This window comes from Coenobita brevimanus, chromosome 115 (genome assembly GCF_032717465.1).
Source record: "Coenobita brevimanus isolate Jiangsu-jjx chromosome 115, ASM3271746v2, whole genome shotgun sequence".
Lineage (NCBI taxonomy): Eukaryota > Metazoa > Arthropoda > Malacostraca > Decapoda > Coenobitidae > Coenobita > Coenobita brevimanus.
In genome coordinates, this window is record NC_137068.1 from 3,652,501 (window position 1) to 3,672,262 (window position 19,762).

At 41.8% G+C, this 19,762-nt stretch overlaps 1 protein-coding gene across 1 annotated transcript in view; it reads left to right on the top strand.

Moving 5' to 3' along the window:
- The window catches only part of LOC145418572 (arrestin homolog), a 39,928-nt gene extending 27,094 nt beyond the window's left edge, over positions 1 to 12,834 (top strand). Inside the window, exons 7-10 of the mRNA XM_080286940.1 lie at positions 1,778 to 1,935; positions 10,359 to 10,502; positions 10,994 to 11,135; positions 12,447 to 12,834. Coding sequence (XP_080143066.1) covers positions 1,778 to 1,935; positions 10,359 to 10,502; positions 10,994 to 11,135; positions 12,447 to 12,764 — 762 coding nt within the window. The 3' untranslated portion in view covers positions 12,765 to 12,834. The remainder of the gene's footprint in view (positions 1 to 1,777; positions 1,936 to 10,358; positions 10,503 to 10,993; positions 11,136 to 12,446) is intronic.
- The last annotated feature ends 6,928 nt before the right edge of the window (positions 12,835 to 19,762 follow it).

The window sequence follows — 19,762 nt, forward strand, 5'->3', positions numbered from 1 at the left end:
ACCATCGCGATATTTTTAATGTACCAGGGGTCACTGCTTCAGGAGGAAACTTGTGTACTTGTCCCACAGGGGAGAGTTCCTTGTCTCAGTGGAGGGAACAAAGCTGAGGCTTGATTGACTGCTGCCCACCTTAAAAGCGCCAGGCAAGGCTGCCACACCACCCGTGAACATCCACACTGTGCACTGTGCATTTTCCACACTGTCCACAGACGCCCCGGTAACTCAACGTACCCGTGCATAATGTCATGCGTTCGTTATTCATCTATTTGATTATTCATTTTACATTATTACTTTCCCTTTCAGGTTATTCAAGCAGGTAGCTTATAGATAATGTATTATAGAATGTAACTTTTCCTTTTCAGTCTTTCCTGTGAAGTTTCCATGTCAGTTTTTCCATGCTGCATGGTGGTTTTTCTCACTTTTTCCTGAGGGTTTGGTGGTGGGGGGAGCCTTCTTGCTTTACTATCCTTATCCTTCAGCATGTAGAGTTAGATCTTGTAGTCATAGTCTACTGTCTAGCAAGCAACCTCGATTGGATCATTAGGTCTGTTGCTGTTTGCTTTCCTTTGTATTCCTCCTCCTCCTCCTTCTTCCTTCTCCTCCTCCTCCTTCTTCCTTCTCCTCCTCCTCCTTCTTCCTTCTCCTCCTCCTCCTTCTTCTTCCTCCTCCATCTTCCTTCTCCTCCTCCTCCTCATCTTGTCATCTGCAGGGTCCAATCTTACATCTCATCTCTTGCTCATTTCCAGCTTCTCTAAGCAATCATCTCCTCCCTCCTCCTCTTCCCTCCCCCCTCCCTCCCTCCCTCCCTCCCACCCTCCCTCCCTCCCTCCCTCCCTCTCTCTCTCTCTCTCTCTCTCTCTCTCTCTCTCTCTCTCTCTCTCTCTCTCTCTCCTCCCCACTCCCTTACTCCTTCTTCTCTCTCAACTCCCTCATCTCTCCTTTTCTCTCTCCCCTCCCTCCCTCCTCCCTCCATCTCTCTCTTTCTCCCATCCCCTCCTTCCTTCCTTCCTCCTCCTCCTCCTCCTCCTCCTCCTCCTCCTCCTCCTCTCTCCCCGAATTAATCTCTCAATCTGGATTCCGTAATTCATTTACTTCCCTCTCCTCTCTCTCTCTCTCTCTCTCTCTCTCTCTGCGCAGCAGCTTGTTCCTGGTAACTTAGTACTGCCTTCTTGTATGGGTAGGAATACATTTTGGGGTACTACTTGTCCTTGTAACTCTATCCCTACATGTCTATCTATATATCGATCCATCTGTCTATCTATCTATCTCCGTCTGTCTGTCTGTATCTATACTTTTCAATCTATTTTTATCTATCTATATAACTATGTCCGTACGTCTCTCTCTCTCTCTCTCTCTCTCTCTCTCTAACACAGGGGGTATTACGTGTCAGCCACAGCTTTCCTCATCTCTCTCGTCTCTCTTCCTCCAATTTTTCTTTCTCTCTTTCTGTTACTCTTTTTCTACATTTTCTTTCTTCATTGTCTCTCTTTCTCTTTTCTTATTCCTCTCTTTCTCCCTCTTTTTCTAAATGTTTTCTTTATTATTTTCCTCATTTTATTCGTCCTCTTTCTGTAGCTCTCTCTCTCTCTCTCTCTCCGGCAGTATCTCTCTACCTCTCTCCCTTATCTCACCTCTATCTCTCTACCTCACTGCACATGTACTACCACGAGAAGATAGAAGCTGGTCAAAAATGGTCTCTCTCTCTCTCTCCGGCAGTATCTCTCCACCTCTCTCCCTTATCTCTTATCTCTCATTCTCTCTCTCCATCTCCGCACAGATCTACTACCACGAGGAGAAGGTGGTGGTGGGCGTGAAAGTGGTCAACCAAAGCAACAAGCAGGTCCGGCGGGTCAAGGCCAGCATTGTGCAACTCGTGGACGTGGCACTGGGTCCCACCGGCCAGCTGAGAAACACTTTGGCCAGCGTAGAGTCCCAGTGAGTTGTTGTGGTTGTGGTTGGGGTTGTGGTGTGGTGTGGTTGTTGTTGTGATGTGATTGTGGTGGTTGTGGTGTGGTTCTTGTTGCGGTGGTTGTGGTGTGGTTGGGGTGGTTGTGGTGTGGTTGTGGTTGTTGTGGTGTGGTTGGGGTTCTTCTGGTTCCTCCTCCTCCTCCTCCTCCTCCTCTTCTGGGTCCAACAGATCAACTGATAAACACTCTGGCCAGCCTCGAATTGCCAGTAAGTTGTAGAGGTTATGGGTCTTCCTGTTCTTCACCTTCTTCTTCCTGTTCTTCATCATCTTCTTCCTGTTCTTCATCTTCTTCCTGTTCTTCATCTTCTTCCTGTTGTTCATCATCTTCTTCCTGTTCATCTTTTTCTTCCTGTTCATCTTCCTCTTCCTATTCTTCTTCTTCTTCCTGTTCTTCATCTTCTTCTTCCTGTTCTTCATCTTCTTCTTCCTGTTCTTCATCTTCTTCTTCCTGTTCATCTTCTTCCTGTTCTTCATCTTCTTCCTGTTCATCTTCTTCTTCCTGTTCACCTTCTTCTTCCTGTTCTTCATCTTCTTCCTGTTCTTCATCTTCTTCTTCCTGTTCTTCATCTTCTTCTTCCTGTTCTTCATCATCTTCTTCCTGTTCTTCATCTTCTTCCTGTTCTTCATCTTCTTCCTGTTCTTCATCTTCTTCTTCCTGTTCTTCATCTTCTTCTTCCTGTTCTTCATCTTCTTCTTCCTGTTCTTCTTCTTCTTCTTCTTCCTGTTCTTCATCTTCTTCTTCCTGTTCTTCATCTTCTTCTTCCTGTTCTTCATCATCTTCTTCCTGTTCTTCATCTTCTTCCTGTTCTTCATCTTCCTCCTGTTCTTCATCTTCTTCTTCCTGTTCTTCATCTTCTTCCTCCTGTTCTTCATCTTCTTCCTCCTGTTCTTCATCTTCTTCTGTTCTTCATCTTCTTCTTCCTGTTCTTCTTTTTCTTCTTCCTGTTCTTCATCTTCTTCCTGTTCTTCATCTTCTTCTTCCTGTTCTTCTTCTTCTTCCTGTTCATCTTCTTCTTCCTGTTCATCTTCTTCTTCCTGTTCTTCTTCTTCTTCCTGTTCTTCTTCTTCTTCCTGTTCTTCATCTTCTTCCTGTTCTTCATCTTCTTCTTCCTGTTCTTCATCTTCTTCTTCCTGTTCTTCATCTTCTTCCTGTTCTTCTTCTTCCTCCTGTTCTTCTTCTTCTTCCTCCTGTTCTTCATCATCTTCTTCCTGTTCTTCATCTTCTTCCTGTTCTTCATCTTCCTGTTCTTCATCTTCTTCCTGTTCTTCATCTTCCTGTTCTTCATCTTCCTATTCTTCATCATCTTCTTCCTGTTCTTCATCTTCTTCTTCCTGTTCTTCATCTTCTTTTTCCTGTTCTTTATCTTCTTCTTTTTCCTGTTCTTCATCTTCTTCCTGTTCTTCACCTTCTTCCTGTTCTTCATCTTCTTCTTCCTGTTCTTCTTCATCTTTTTCTTCCTGTTCTTCATCTTCTTCTTCCTGTTCTTCATCTTCTTCTTCTTCTTCCTGTTCTTCTTGTTCTTCCTATTTGTGACGGACGTGCCATGGACAAGTCCCCACTCTCTTAATTTTGGAATATAATGTCAAAAAACACACTGATATAACTGACAGACATGGGTGCAACGAAGAAAAATTAAACGGTAAGTTGTAGGGACCTTCTTCTTTCCTGACCATCTTTCGCCTGGCTGAGTAGACCCGTCGACTGCAGATAAGTTATTCTCCCTACGAGCCTATCAAATTGGTTCCCTACACCGTTGATGTTGTGTTTGTGTGTTAGTGTGGCGTGTGCTGTGCGGTGCGTTATTAAGCCTGTGTTCACCTACAGTGGAGAAGGCTTTAAGAAACTGATCTGTCTGTACGTGCGTGCGTGGGTCCGTGCGTACGTAACACTCTTGTGGGCGCGATATCTCCTGAACCCATTGACGGATTTCCACCAAACTTTTGTCAATGATGCAGTATGAAGGGACGATGAACTGATTAGGTCAGCAAGGTCAAAGGGTCAAAGGCCATGATCATACGGGGTCAACTTAGTTTATCTTAAGGCTCAATTCAACCCCCAATGAACAATATCATGGAGGTTGTATGGTGAGTCCGTGTGCAAGGCTTGGTGGAGGCATAGCGAATGACGTTTTGCATTGACAGCCTGCGGACCGAGTTCTTGGAGTTTCATGTGTGTTCCGCTGTGTGTTAGTGTGACGTTGTGTGCTAGTGTGACGTGCTGTGTGTGTGTGTGTGTGTGTGTGTGTGTGTGTGTGTGTGTGTGTGTGTGTGTGTGTGTGTGTGTGTGTTTTTATGCAAGAAAGAAAGAACCAAAAACTACAAGCCCGCAAGATCGTTCCCTCCAAGAAAATATAAAACCAAACAATAGACAGCCAAATTCAAGATCCACTCGTTTCAAGATGCCTGACACACTGCGTTTAAAAGACTGGAGGTAACAGACAGTAAGAAATAAAGACAGAGGAAGACAGTTCCAGAGTTGACCTGTTGCATACATGAAAGACTGCGTGTAACTGTTAACTCTTGCATTTGAAAGCTGGACAGAAAAGAGATGACAGTTTGCTGCTAGACGGGTGCTACGCGCCCGCCATTGTGATGGAGGGATGCAAGCAGACAGTTCAGAGAAGAAGTGACCATTGAAATAGCGATGGAAAAGGGATAAAGATGCAACAGTGCGGCGACGAGACAGAAGTTAAAGGGAGCCAGTGAGAGGAGGAAAGAGTGTGTGTTATGCTGAGTGGGGATATTCCACAAACAGGGCACGTGTCACCTGTGATTCCACCCAATTCAAATCTAAGCTCGTAGGTGGGGAGGGCTGGCTCACGTCCTGATCTAAGCTTAGGCTCTCTTCACACTAACTTGGCCCAGAATTTCGTCTTTGCAGTTCATTTCACGTAACTTTATGGCAGAAACAGATGAGGGCTGTGGCTCTACATCCTTTCCACAGCACTTCTTCGCGACTAGCATCATATTCTAGTGATAATCTATCGTCACAACTCAGCATTCAAGATGGAGTGATGGAAATATTAGGTTAAGATTGAGTGAAAAGGGTAGAGCAAGGTAAACTCTATCAGCTCTACGGACAGAGGCATTATAGAACCCAATGGGGATTAGAGACACCCAGAACGAAGAAAATGAATGACTAAAAAAATAAAAATAAAGGCGTTATAGAGAACCATGGTCAAGAACACAGACGAAATGTGAGATACAAAAGTTATAGAGAGTTCCAGAGTGATATAGAGGTAAGAAAGACATCAGTGGGAGTTACACAGCTATCCAGAGTGAAGGTAATAGAGCCAATGTGAGGTGTAGAGCCGGTATACAGATATAAGAGGGTGTATGTAGGTAAAGTGGAGGGAGAGGGAGGTGGGGACCGAGGATGAGGTGGAGGGATGGAGTTGACAGGTATATGAGGGAGGAGGGGAGTGAGTTGGGGGGAGGGCAGTCAAATGGTGGGTGACAGAGCGACTTGGAGGCGTTTTGTCTACGGCCACCCTTTGCGGGATTAAGGCGTCGGGCTATAGATAGATGGATAGGTAGATTTTTTCCCAACATATGAACGCACGTGTAATGTGTACTTCTCCAATGTACGTAAACAGCAATAGATTCACAGACAGACAGACAGACACATTTTAAAATATGAATGGAGGAAGGAAAAACGAACTCAATAAATACTAAATAAATCGGTAAATAACAGCACGTTACGACATAAATCCACCGTAAATATGTTAAGGGAATGCCATCGTAGCGGAAAGTGCTAAAAACAGCGAACTCAGCATGGAATCCCGCTAAGTTTAGGAATGTGGGTGCTAGCAAGGTGAGGTAGGGAGGATTTACCCCTTCACTACCATGACTCGTTTACACCCGCGCTAGCCAAGGAAAAGCGGGTGTTGTGTCTCTGTACACACTCTCTCTCTCTCTCTCTCTCTCTCACACACACACACACACACACACACACACACACACACACACACACACACACACACATTCTCTCTCTGACTCTTTCTCTCTTTCTCTCTCTTTCTTTCACACACACACACACACGCACACATTCTCTCTCTGACTCTTTCTCTCTTTCTCTCTCTTTCTTTCACACACACACACACACACACACACACACACACACACACACACACACACACACACACACACACACACACACACACACCTCCCCATATACCGTCTCAACTATGACCTATTCCAACCCAATACGCGACCTGACCCCTCCTAACAAGCGTGACCTCACACTGAAATAGACCAATGACCTTGAGCAATTGACCTACCCCTGCTGAAATGACCTAAGCTTTTGATGTCATGACCTAATCTCTCTGACCCCTAACTGATCCAACCCTTCTGAGAGAGAGAGAGAGAGAGAGAGAGAGAGAGAGAGAGAGAGTGTGTGTGTGTGTGTGTGTGTGTGTGTGTGTGTGAGAGAGAGAGAGAGAGAGAGAGAGAGTGTGTGTGTGTGTGTGTGTGTGTGTGTGTGTGTGTGTGTGTGTGTGTGTGTGACTTAAACGGAGCACAGGGGATCATGGCGTGGTCTGCCTATAGCGACCCTGGCCTTTAATCCACCATACCTAACACATCTCCATAAGCGATTTATTCTACATAGTCTCCCTTAACATTCTCCTTTACATCGTTTCAGTACTACGTGAAATCCGATACTAATCTCCAATGTGCCGGATAAATCACTAGGAATCACATGTTACGGGATTTCCTCGGCTTGAATTCTCGTCTCTAATCCCAAACACCTTTTCCATAGCGAATAATTTTGCAAACTACCCATGAATATCCTCGTTTTTGCTTCATATATTTTTAATGTGGAGAAAATTGCATGAATATAGTAACGGAGCAGAATGCAAAATAAATCGGTAAGGATGAGGTGTTAGTAAGCATCCTAACACCTCTTCCTTAGCGATTTATTTTCGAAACTACCCTTTAATATCCTCGTTTCTTATTATATTTTTAATGTGGAGAAAATTGCATGAACATAGTAAAGGAGCAAAATAAAAAAATAAATCGGTAAGGAAGAGGTGTTAGTAAGCATCCTAACACCTCTTCCTTAGCGATTTAATTTCGAAACTACCCTTTAATAACCTCGTTTTTGCTTCATTTTAATGTGGAGAAAATTCCATGATTAAACGGAGTAGAATAAAAACTAAATCGTTAAGGAAGAAGTGTTAGGGTTCACTCACTTGACTCAAATATTCATCCTTTTGCGGCTTATTTCACGTAGCTCAGTGGCAGAAAAAGACAATACTGTGGCTCTACATCCTTTCTATAGCACTTCTTCGTGACTAGCATCATATTCTAGTGTTAATCTATTGTTATAATACTGCACTGAACAAAGGGATGATGATGATGATGATGATGATGATGATGATGATGATGATGATGGTGATGATGATGGTGATGATGGTGATGATGATGATGATGGTGATGATGATGATGATGGTGGTGATGATGATGATGATGATGATGGTGATGATGATGATGATGGTGATGATGATGATGATGTGGTGATGATGATGATGATGATGGTGATGATGATGATGGTGATGATGATGATGATGATGGTGTGATGATGATGGTGATGATGATGATGATGATGATGATGATGATGATGATGGTGATGATGATGGTGATGATGATGATGTGGTGATGATGATGATGATGATGGTGATGATGATGATGGTGATGATGATGATGATGATGATGATGATGATGATGATGATGATGGTGATGATGATGGTGATGATGATGATGATGATGATGATGATGATGATGATGATGATGGTGATGATGATGGTGATGGTGGTGATGATGATGATGATGATGATGGTGATGATGATGATGATGGTGATGATGATGATGATGATGATGTGGTGATGATGATGATGATGATGGTGATGATGATGATGATGATGATGGTGATGATGATGATGATGGTGGTGATGATGATGATGATGATGATGGTGATGATGATGATGATGGTGATGATGATGATGATGATGATGTGGTGATGATGATGATGATGATGGTGATGATGATGATGGTGATGATGATGATGATGATGGTGATGATGATGATGATGGTGGTGATGATGATGATGATGATGATGATGATGGTGATGATGATGATGATGATGATGGTGATGATGATGATGATGATGATGTGGTGATGATGATGATGATGATGGTGATGATGATGATGGTGATGGTGATGATGATGATGGTGATGATGATGATGATGATGGTGTAATGATGATGGTGATGATGATGATGATGATGATGATGATGATGATGATGATGATGATGATGATGATGGTGATGATGATGGTGATGGTGATGGTGATGATGATGATGATGATGATGATGATGATGATAAAATAGTCGAGATAAAGATGATAATAATGTTGTTGCTGCTGATGATGATGATGTTAATGATAAAATAGTCGAGATAAGGATGATGATGATGATGATGATGATGATGATGAAAATAGTCGTGATAATGATGATGATGATGATGATGTAAAAAAACAGTCAACTCTCAAACGCTCTTTCTCAGTCTGCCTTTCCAATATTCTCAACACAAAACCTCTAAGCATCTCGAAAGGAACGAACATTGGTACTCTCTCTCTCTCTTTCTTTCTTTCTTTCTTTCTTTCTCTTTCTCTCTCTCTCTCTCTCTCTCTCTCATTATTTTTACGCGTGTTTACTGCTGTCATTTATCGTCTTTCCTTTTCTATACTCCTTTCACCTTAACTTGGCCTAGATTTTCGTCCTTTGGGAGCTTACTTCACGTAGCTCAGTGGCCGAAAAAGACGATACCGGTACTACTACTACGGCTCTTCACTCATTCCACAGCACTTCTTCGTGACTAGCATCCTATTCAGATGTAAATTTTTTGCTACAACTCATCGTTCAAGGCAGAGAGAGAGAGAGAGAGAGAGAGAGAGAGAGAGAGAGAGAGAGAGAGAGAGCAATTTTAGGCCAGGTTGGAGTAAAAGGAGTATAGCATTATTACCTACGCTCCCTAACATCTGTCCCTCAGCGATTTATTAATGGATTCGGCTGGTTGATAGCCTTTTGTACCTTATTTAAGCAGGGTATGGCGAAATGAGGATGATTTATGCAACACGGGGAACGACAGTAAGGTGAAATAGGCAAAGTAAATCGCTTAGGAGAAGGTGTTAGGGAGCTTCCATACCCAGCAAGAATACGAAAATCACTGCATATTGGCTGGGAATAATTCGTAATATTTTTCTTTACTACCTTTAAAAATGACATGAAAAAATGAGGATCACAGGAAGTTAAAAAAATGGGGGTCACAGGAATAGTAAAAAAATGGGGGTCACAGGAATAGTAAAAAAAAATGGGGTCATAGGAATAGTTGAAAAAAAAAATGGGTCACAGGAATAGTAAAAAAAAAAATGGGGGTCACAGGAATAGTAAAAAAAAATAGGGGTCACAGGAATAGTAAAAAAAAAAATGGGGGTCATAGGAATAGTAAAAAAAAATGGGGGTCATAGGAATAGTAAAAAAAAATGGGGGTCACAGGAATAGTAAAAAAAAAAATGGGGGTCACAGGAATAGTAAAAAAAAAAAAAAATAGGGGTCATAGGAAGTTAAAAAAAATGGGGTCATAGGAAGTTTAAAAAAAAATGGGGGTCACAGGAATAGTAAAAAAATGGGGGTCACAGGAATTGGAGAGAGAGAGAGAGAGAGAGAGAGAGAGAGAGAGGGTGATTGTGAAAGGCGAATATGCTCTTCAAGGGGGTTTCATTCGGTGCCGATCAGAGAGTTAGACAAAGTTTGTTTCCCCTTCTACTGTTTATGTATTTAATTGGAAACTTTTATTCTGTGTGTATATCTAAACTGAAACCTATTTTATGTGTGTATATTTAAATTTCCCTCTCTCTCTCTCTCTCTCTCTCTCTCTCTCTCTCTCTCTCTCTCTCTCTCTCTCTCTCTTTGCTTCTTCTTCATCTGCCTCTTCTTTGTCTTCTTATACTTTTTTCTTTTCTTTTTCGTAATTATTATTATTATTATTATTATTATTATTATTACCGGTATTACTATTATTATTATTATTATTACCGGTATTACTAGCCTTCTTCATCTTCTTACTCTTCTACTTTTTCTTCCTTTCTTCTCTTCCTCCTTCTATTTCCTCTCCTACTTTTTCTTCTTCCCTTTTTCCTCCTTCTTCTTTCTTCTTCTACATTTTCTGTTTCCTTTTCTTCTCCTTCTCCTCCTCCTCCTCTTCTACTTTTACTTTTTCCATTTCTTCTTCCTCCTCCTCTTCTACTTTTACTTTCTCCATTTCTTCTTCTTCGTCTCCTTTACCTTCCTTTTCTCCTCCTAATTGTTCTTCTTCTCCTTCCCTCCAGAGATGGGTGCCCTGTGGTGCCTGGCGCGGGTCTGTCTCGTAGCTTCACCTTGACCCCATCCCTCCGCCACCACCCACACCGCCGGGGAGTAGCCATGGACGGTAGGCTGAAGGCAGAGGAGACCAACCTGGCATCCTCTACACTGTGAGTACTGGCCCACACACACACACACACACACACACACACACACACACACACACACACACACACACCAATTTGGAATCCTCTACACTGTGAGTATTTGTTGCACACACACACACACACACACACACACACACACACACACACACACACACACACACACACACATACCGTGACATCTTTGACAGTGAACTTTACTTTTAATATTTATAATTCATTCTCTCTCTCTCTCTCTCTCTCTCTCTCTCTCTCTCTCTCTCTCTCTCTTATTAATATGCATGATTCCAGGGGCTTGAATGATGAATGTCTATTGATTTATCTATCTGTCTGTCTGTCTGTGTCTATCTCTGTCTATCTGTCAATCCATCTGTCTATCTATCTACCTATCTATCCATGTACCTAATCCATCCCCCAATCCTAAATCTCCTAAATATACCCACCAACAAATCACCTCACCCTTTGCCCCGTCATCAAGCTGCCTTTTCTCCAACCAGCTTCACCAACCCCGAGCATCGTGACCAATTCGGCATCGTGGTGTCTTACGTGGCCCGGGTGAAGCTAACCATGGGCACCCTTGGGGGGGAGTTGGTGACAGAGGTCCCTTTCACCCTCATGAACCCCGCGCCTGACAACACGGTGAGCACCCAAGCCAGCCATTTAAACCCTTGGACATTTAAACCTGGGTATTTAAATTTATCTATGGCATTTTAAACCCAAGCAAGCCATTTAAACCCTTGGACATTTAAACCTGGGTATTTATATTTATCTATGGCATTTTAAACCCATGCAAGCCATTTAATCCCTTGGACATTTAAATTTACCTATGGCATTTTAAAACCCACACCTGGACATTTTAAACCCAGCCAGGACTTTTTTAAAACTTTACCAGGATATTTAATTTCTAATAGGACATGTAAACCAGTGTATTGAAATTTATCCAGGATACTTTTAAACTCTACCAGGACACTGAAACAACCAGAACATTCAGACCCTACTAGGACATTTAAACCAGGGTCTTTAAACTTATCCAGGATATTTCTAAACCCTACCAGGACACTCAAGCACAACCAGAACACTCAGAAGCCCTACCAGGATATTTAAATCATACCAGAACATTCAAACCTACCCAGGGAATTTTAAAAACCCAACCAGGTCATTTAAATACACCCAAGGCATCTTAAAACCATCCCAGGACATTTAAGAACCGTATCAGGATATTTACAAACCCTGCCAAGATATATAAACCCATTCTAGACATTTTCACATTCAGTCAGGAAACTTTATCTGGGACATTTAAACCCAACCAGGGCATTTAACTCAACCAGCACATTTTAAAACCCTATCTATCCATCTATAGACTGACACCTTAATCCCTTGAGGGGTGGCCATAAGCAAATCGCCTCCGTATCACTGCCTCCCTTCTCATTACGATTCCCTGTCTCCAGCATGCACCCCTCTCTCATAATACCTCTCCACCCCATGCCTCCATCGCGTCTGTCAGTAGATATATAATAGTCAGGCAAATATGAAACCCTGATATAACTTTCTGATAATATTCCTGTCCTTGAATATCGGTCTCGAAAGTCATCGCTCGCTTTTCTGTTACGTATCACTACCAAGTGAATTAGGTCCTGGAGAGAGACGCCTTCACGTGGTGGCACCTACATGACCAGGCGGCTTCACTGTCTGGTTATACAAACGTCCCTCAGTCCCCTTCCTATCACCCAAAAGGAGGATGGTGGAGTGTTGAAGAAGGGCAACCTTGACCTGCAGTCCACTGATTTCACACTGGGATGAGCCTGGGGTTGTAACTACTACTACTACTACTACTACTACTACTACCGGTACTACTACTGCTACTACTACTGCCACTATTTCTTCTTCTTCTTCTTCTACTACTACTACTACTACAGCCATGTGTGTTAATATTTATGTCCACAATTTCAGGAGGTATGCGGAGCTGAGAGCAAACCAGAAGCCAGTGACAAATCCACGAGAATGGTGATAGAGGAATGTCGTAGGATGTCGCAGTCAGATTTGCTAGTGCCCTCACAGAAATCCGAAGACTCGCTGGACACGGGGCTGGACGACACGCAGCAGAAGGCCGGGGCAGGGGAACAGAAGGCGTCGGAACAGAGAGAAGGGAGAGAACAGGAGGGGGACAGGGAGCAGCATGGTGAGAGGGATGAGGCAAAGGAAGACAGCAGAGTCGAAGATGTGTTTACAACTGACCCCACCCAGCCTCTGACATCAGCACCTCAGTGAAAGAAATGCCATGATAATATTACAGGCAACAAGAAGACTGACATGCTCCCTTTTTATGCAAAGAAGAACCAAAGGCCGGAAGTCTGAAAATCGTTCTGAAAAAAATAGATGGAGCCAAATTCAAGACCTGATCATTTCGTGATACTTAGACACACTGCACAGGCAACTCGAAATGAACGGATCTTGAATTTGGCTGTTAATTTGTTCACAGATTGAAGAGTTTTGCGGGCTTCTGGTCTTCTGGGTCTTTCCTCTATGCATATAAAAGTCAACATGAAAAAAAAAAAAAAAAAAAAAGGGCAACGAAATGTGAGCGAAAAAAGAAGGTCCTGAAAAAAATATATTCCTTTTTCGTGATAAAAAAAAAAAAAAGTCAATACGAAAAAAAAAAATGCAAGCAAATATGAATGAAAAAAACAGGGTCCTGAAAAAATATATATTACTTTTTCACGACTGGTACTTTTTATGGGGTGTATAGGAAACCATATATTTTTTTCTTTTTTTTGTTTTCCTGTCCTGGATAAGCCTTCAGTCAGCTCAAAAGCCGCCATTTGCTGAGGATGAATTTAATGATATCAATTCTTTTTCTTGCGAGGCGGATGCTAGATTTTGATATTATGTAATGGTCTGTTACTCTGAATCTTGATGGTGTAGTAGTAGTAGCAGTACAGTAGTAGTAGTAGTAGTAGTAGTAGTAGTAGTGGTAGTAGTAGTGGTGGTGGTGGTGGTGGTGGTGGTGGTGGTGGTGGTGGTGGTGGTGGTGGTGGTGGTGGTGGTGGTGGTGGTAGTAGTAGTAGTAGTAGTAATAGGAATAAAATCGTCAGGAGGTAGGAAAAATAAAGTATGTTCCATTTCATTATCTATCTATCTGTCTGCCTATCTATCTATCTATCTATTATTATTACTCCTCCTCCTCCTCCTACTACTACTACTACTATTACTACTACTACTACCACTACTACTAGACTGCTTTAATAAACTTCTCGTAAAATAATTCGTTATTAATTTTTTTTCATTCATTGCCAGACGCCATGTATCCCAAACGGGGTGGCCAAGGCTTAGAGTTAATTGTTTTACAGGGAGGGGCACTAATCCTCCACCAACCCCACTTGACACGTAGGGAGAACGTTATGCCAACAGCATCTGGTGTTCCCAGGCGGTCACCCATCCAAGTACTAACCAGACCCAACGTTGCTTAACAAAATTCAACAAATCACAATTGAGTGTCTGTCTGTATATCTGTCCGGCCCATTAGAAATACCTGTTCACCGTATTATATTTGAGTTATGCCATTCCTGAAACTCTACCTGGCTATCCTTGTCTTATTCTGGTACTTTAGGCATGATTTTGGACATATGCAGCTATTCTCGGTTATTACCCCCGTCAAAGAAGTTGGTCGGGGGTTGTGTGATCAGTGTTTGTCTGTCTGTCCATAAGTATCTCAAAAAGTTACAATCGAACTCCAGTGTAATCTTCTAGAGGGTAGCCCATTGACCAAGGAAAAAATGACTTGATTTTGAGGCGGATCCAGGATTTTTATTTTATTTATTTATTTTTTTTACATCGCGAGACAAGGCAAATTTAAGGATTTTTGGCAATTTTGCGTCTTTTTTTTTTTTCTTTTTTTTTTTTTTACTGATAGCCATGCTTTTTGTCATGGCACAGCTTGAAGACTATATACAGCCTGATTTTTAGAGTTTTGGTGACAATGGTGTTGGGGGAGGTATGTATTCTCTGAGGGCTTTCTAGTTCTTTCCGAAAAGGAGAGTATAGTTTCACCCCTGTTTGTTTGTTAGCAGGATTACTCTAAATCTAAAAGAGAGATTTGGACCGAGTTTGGTGGGTAGACAGCCCATGGCCCAGGGAACAATCGATTAACTTTTGGCACCGATCCGGGTCGTATTACAGATTCTGGATCCGGAAAACACTTTTTGCGAAACCCTAATCAGTGATGAGAAAACCTAACCCATTATGAAGAGTGGTTTGGAAATTACACTGCCCTTGTCGGTGAGATGTGCTCCACTGGGTGCCCCTCTAGTTATTTATGCTCTTATAATGAATACCGGTATTCTCTTATCGTAAAGATTAATAGTCTTATTTATTGCTAAGTTAGTGTATTCGAGGAGAGTTCCACATTCCATATTTTCCATTATTATTATAATTATTACTGGCTTTGACCCGTGCGTCAGTGGGTTATGGTGAGCGATAATTGTCGATGGAATAATGTCGAAGAAAAATCACAACTTTTAAGATACGTTTAAGCTTTACACACAAATTAACACCCCTGCCTTAGCTACGAATATATATTAATTATTCGAGGCAGTTTTCCACGTGTTTAGTCTCAACATTAAAGAGAAGAATCCTGCCATAGCAATCACCCAAAAGTACAGAATACAGAATTAATTGTTATTATTATTATTATTATTATTATTATTACTATTACTATTATTATTATTACTACTACTACTACTACTAATGATAATTCTACTACTACTACTACTACTACTAATGATAATTCTACTACTACTACTACTACTACTAACTACTAATAATAATGATAATTCTACTACTACTACTACTACTATTATTATTATTATTATTATTATTATTATTATTACTTTTTTATTTTCCCGTCTCCAAATTTTACTTTCATGATCAGCGACTCAGCTATTGTAAAAACGAACTGTGACTGACTGATTGATTGACTGATTGATTGACTGATTGGTTGATTGACTGACTGATTGACCGATGGATTGATGGATTGACTGATTGATTGATTGACTGATTGATTGACTGACTGATTGATTGATGGATTGATTGATTGATGGACTGATTGACTGACTTACTGATTGATTGACTGACTGACTGACTGATTGATTGATTGACTGACTGACTGACTGATTGATTGATTGACTGACTGACTGACTGATTGATTGACTGATTGATTGATTGACTGACTGACTGATTGATTGACTGATTGATTGACTGACTGACTGACTGACTGATTGATTGACTGACTGACTGACTGATTGAATGACTGATTGATTGATTGACTGACTGACTGATTGATTGATTGATTGATTGATTAATTGACTGACTGAAGATTGTATCCACGGCAACGTAAAATCAAAACTATTTCCTTAAAACTGTAACCCGTATTCTCGCTGGGTAAGGAGCCTCCCTAACACCTCTTCCTTAGCGATTTATTTTTTGATATGGCTGGTTAATATCCTTTTGTACGTTATTTAAGCAGAGTACGGCGATACTGGGAGGACTTATGTAACACAGAATAAGACAGTCAGGTGTACCAAGTAAAATAAATCGCTTAGGAAAAGGTGTTAGGGATCTTCCTTATTTGACATGGAAATCAGAGAATGTGTGCTGTACTCCTGTCACTCTAACTTGGCCTAATATTGACATCTAGCCATCTTGAATGCTGAGTTGTTGCAGTAGATTAACACTAGAATATGATGCTAGTCACGAAGAAGTGCTGTGTAAAGGATGTTGGGCCGTGGTATTGTCTTTTTCTACCAGTGAGCTACGTGAAATAAGCTGCAAAAGCACGAACATTTTGCCAAGTTAGAGTAAAAGAAGTATAGGGATTGTCTGCCTAATACGTGAACATTATGATTAGCAGTAGTAGTAATAGTAGTAGTAGCAGCGTAGTAGTAGTAGTAGTAGTAGCAGCGTAGTAGTAGTAGTAGTAGCAGCGTAGTAGTAGTAGTAGCAGTGGTATGATGATGATGATGATGATGATGATGATGATAATTACTACTATTACTACCACTACTACTCCTACTACTACTACCACAACTACTACTACTACTACTACTACAATTCTAAATAATTACAAAAGGTATTAAAATCACCATACGAAAAAAATAAATTGACCACTTCCGATTTTTTGCTACAAGGCAGTGCAAAATATCAACACTGATAATTTTCGTGGTATCAAACTAAATCAAATTAAACAATTATATATATATATATATATATATATATATATATATATATATATATATATATATATATATATATATATATATATATATATATATATAATCGTGTGAAAATACCTTTGACATAATACAAATTCCTTCTGATTAATATTATGCTTCGATTTGGGCGTGGATATGGATGTGATAGATAGCGTAAGGAAAGGTGGTTTGGCCATGTGAAGAGGATGGAGAGTGGGAGACTAACGAGGAGAGTGTGAGTGAGGTGGAGGGGTGGTAAGTGTAGTTACATGGAGAGACAGACTGACAAATGAGGAAGTGAAGGAGCGCCGTGGTGTGGATGTGGATGTGATAGTGGGCGTTAGGAGAAATACACTGAGGTGGTTTGGCCATGTGGAGAGGATGGAGAGTGAGAGACTAACGAGAAGAGTGAGTGAGGCGGAGAGGTAGCAAGTGGAGTTACATGGAGAGTCAGACTGACATGAGGAAGTGAAGGAGCGTTGTGGTGTGGATGTGATAGAAAACGTTTGGAGAAATACACTGAGGTGATTTGGCTATGTGGAGAGGATGGAGAGTGAGAAGTTGACGGGGAGAGAGTATGTAAGTGAGGAGGAGGGGGGGAGAGGAAGGGGGAGACTGAAAATGAGATGGAGGGATGAAATGGAGAGGTATATGAGAGAGGGGAGTGTAACTTGGGATAGAGCATCGAAATAGCAGGGGACAGGGCGACATGAAGGCAATTTGTTTGTGTCCATCCCTTACGGGATTAAGGCTTCTGGCTATAGATAGATAGATAGATAGATAGACAGACAGACAGACAGACAGATGTAGCCGTAAAGAAGGAAAATAATAATCAATTTCTCAAGCACCGTGAAAAGATGGACGGTCCTCGATATCGTTCTTTCCTTCTTTACGGCAAAATCGAAGCATAATATTGTTTTGCAAGTATTTGATATTGGCTCGGTATATTGCACACGATATTTTCCAGTTTAAACGCGATATGTGCTAATACTACGATTTTTTTCTCTCTCTCTCTCTCTCTCTCACGCGATTTATCCTCAAACCACAATATTTTCCCCTCATGAGCGATTTATGCTCGTACTACGATTTCTCTTCTCTGTTTAACGCGATCTGGGCTCATACTACGATTTTCCAACGCGATTTGAGCTATTACTATGATTTGTTTTCCTTCATTTTAAAAGCGATTTATGCTCATACTGCGATTTTTTCTCCCTATTTAACGCGATTTATGTTCATACTACGATTTTTTTTCTCCCTATTTAACGCGATTTATGTTCATACTACGATTTTTTCTCCCTATTTAACGCGATTTATGCTCATACTACGATTTTTTCTCCCTATTTAACGCGATTTGTGTTCATACTACGATTTTTTTCTCTATTTTTTTTTTTTTAATTTACCGCGGTTTATGCTCATATACTACGATTTTTTTTCTGTATTTAACGCGATTTATGTTCATCCTAAGATTTTTCCTTCATTTAACGTTATGCTCATTCTACGATTTTTCACCCTATTTAACGCGATTTATGCTCATACTGCGATTTTTTTTCCCTGTATTTACCTAACGCGATTTAAGCTCATACTACGATTTTTCCCCTATTTTAACAGGACCTATGATCATACTACGATATAGTCTCCCTACTTAACGCGATTTATGCTCATACTACTGTTTCTTTTACGCGATCTGAGCTAACACGACGAAAATTATGCATGTCGATATTATACACTTCCTTGTAGCCCCCAAATCACACGTGGTCAATTAAATCATCCAAATACCAGCTGAAATTTTAACCCCAGAAGCCTGAAGGGACTCTCCTGAAATCCTGAAATAAATAACGTAGTCTAGGGTGGTCCATATATAACACTCCATTTTCTCTAAGCTGGGTGATTTCTTGTGTGTTATGGAATAGGGTCAGTCAGAGTTATCAGTGTCTATCCTACATAATTTATTCATTTTTCTACCCCCACTGCCACGCCCACACCAGCAGACTGTAACACGCATCATTTATTTACTCACACCCACACCAGCAGACTGTACCAAGCATCATTTATTCACTTCCCCCTCCCACTGCCACACCCACACCAGCAGACTGTACCCTGCATCATACATTTCCTACTCCCACTGGCACACCTACACCAGCAGACTGTACCCTGCATCATACATTTCCTACTCCCACTGGCACACCCACACCAGCAGACTGTACCCTGCATCGTACATTTCCTACTCCCACTGGCACACCTACAGTACACCAGCAGACTGTACCCTGCATCGTACATTTCCTACTCCCACTGGCACACCTACACCAGCAGACTGTACCCTGCATCATACATTTCCTATTCCCACTGCCACACGTACACCAGCAGACTGTACCCTGCATCATACATTTCCTACTCCCACTGCCACACCTACACCAGCAGACTGTACCCTGCATCATACATTTCCTACTCCCACTGGCACACCCACACCAGCAGACTGTACCCTGCATCATACATTTCCTACTCCCACTGGCACACCCACACCAGCAGACTGTACCCTGCATCATACATTTCCTACTCCCACTGGCACACCCACACCAGCAGACTGTACCCTGCATCGTACATTTCCTACTCCCACTGGCACACCTACACCAGCAGACTGTACCCTGCATCGCACATTTCCTACTCCCACTGGCACACCCACACCAGCAGACTGTACCCTGCATCATACATTTCCTACTCCCACTGGCACACCCACACCAGCAGACTGTACCCTGCATCATACATTTCCTACTCCCACTGGCACACCCACACCAGCAGACTGTACCCTGCATCGTACATTTCCTACTCCCACTGGCACACCTACACCAGCAGACTGTACGATGCATAATTATTCATTTCCCACTGCCACACCCACACCAGCGGACTGTACCCCGCATCATTTATTAACTTCCCCCTCCCACTGCCACACCCACACCAGCAGACTGTACCACGCATCATTTATTCCTCTCCTCCTCCCACTGCCACACCCACACCAGCAGACTG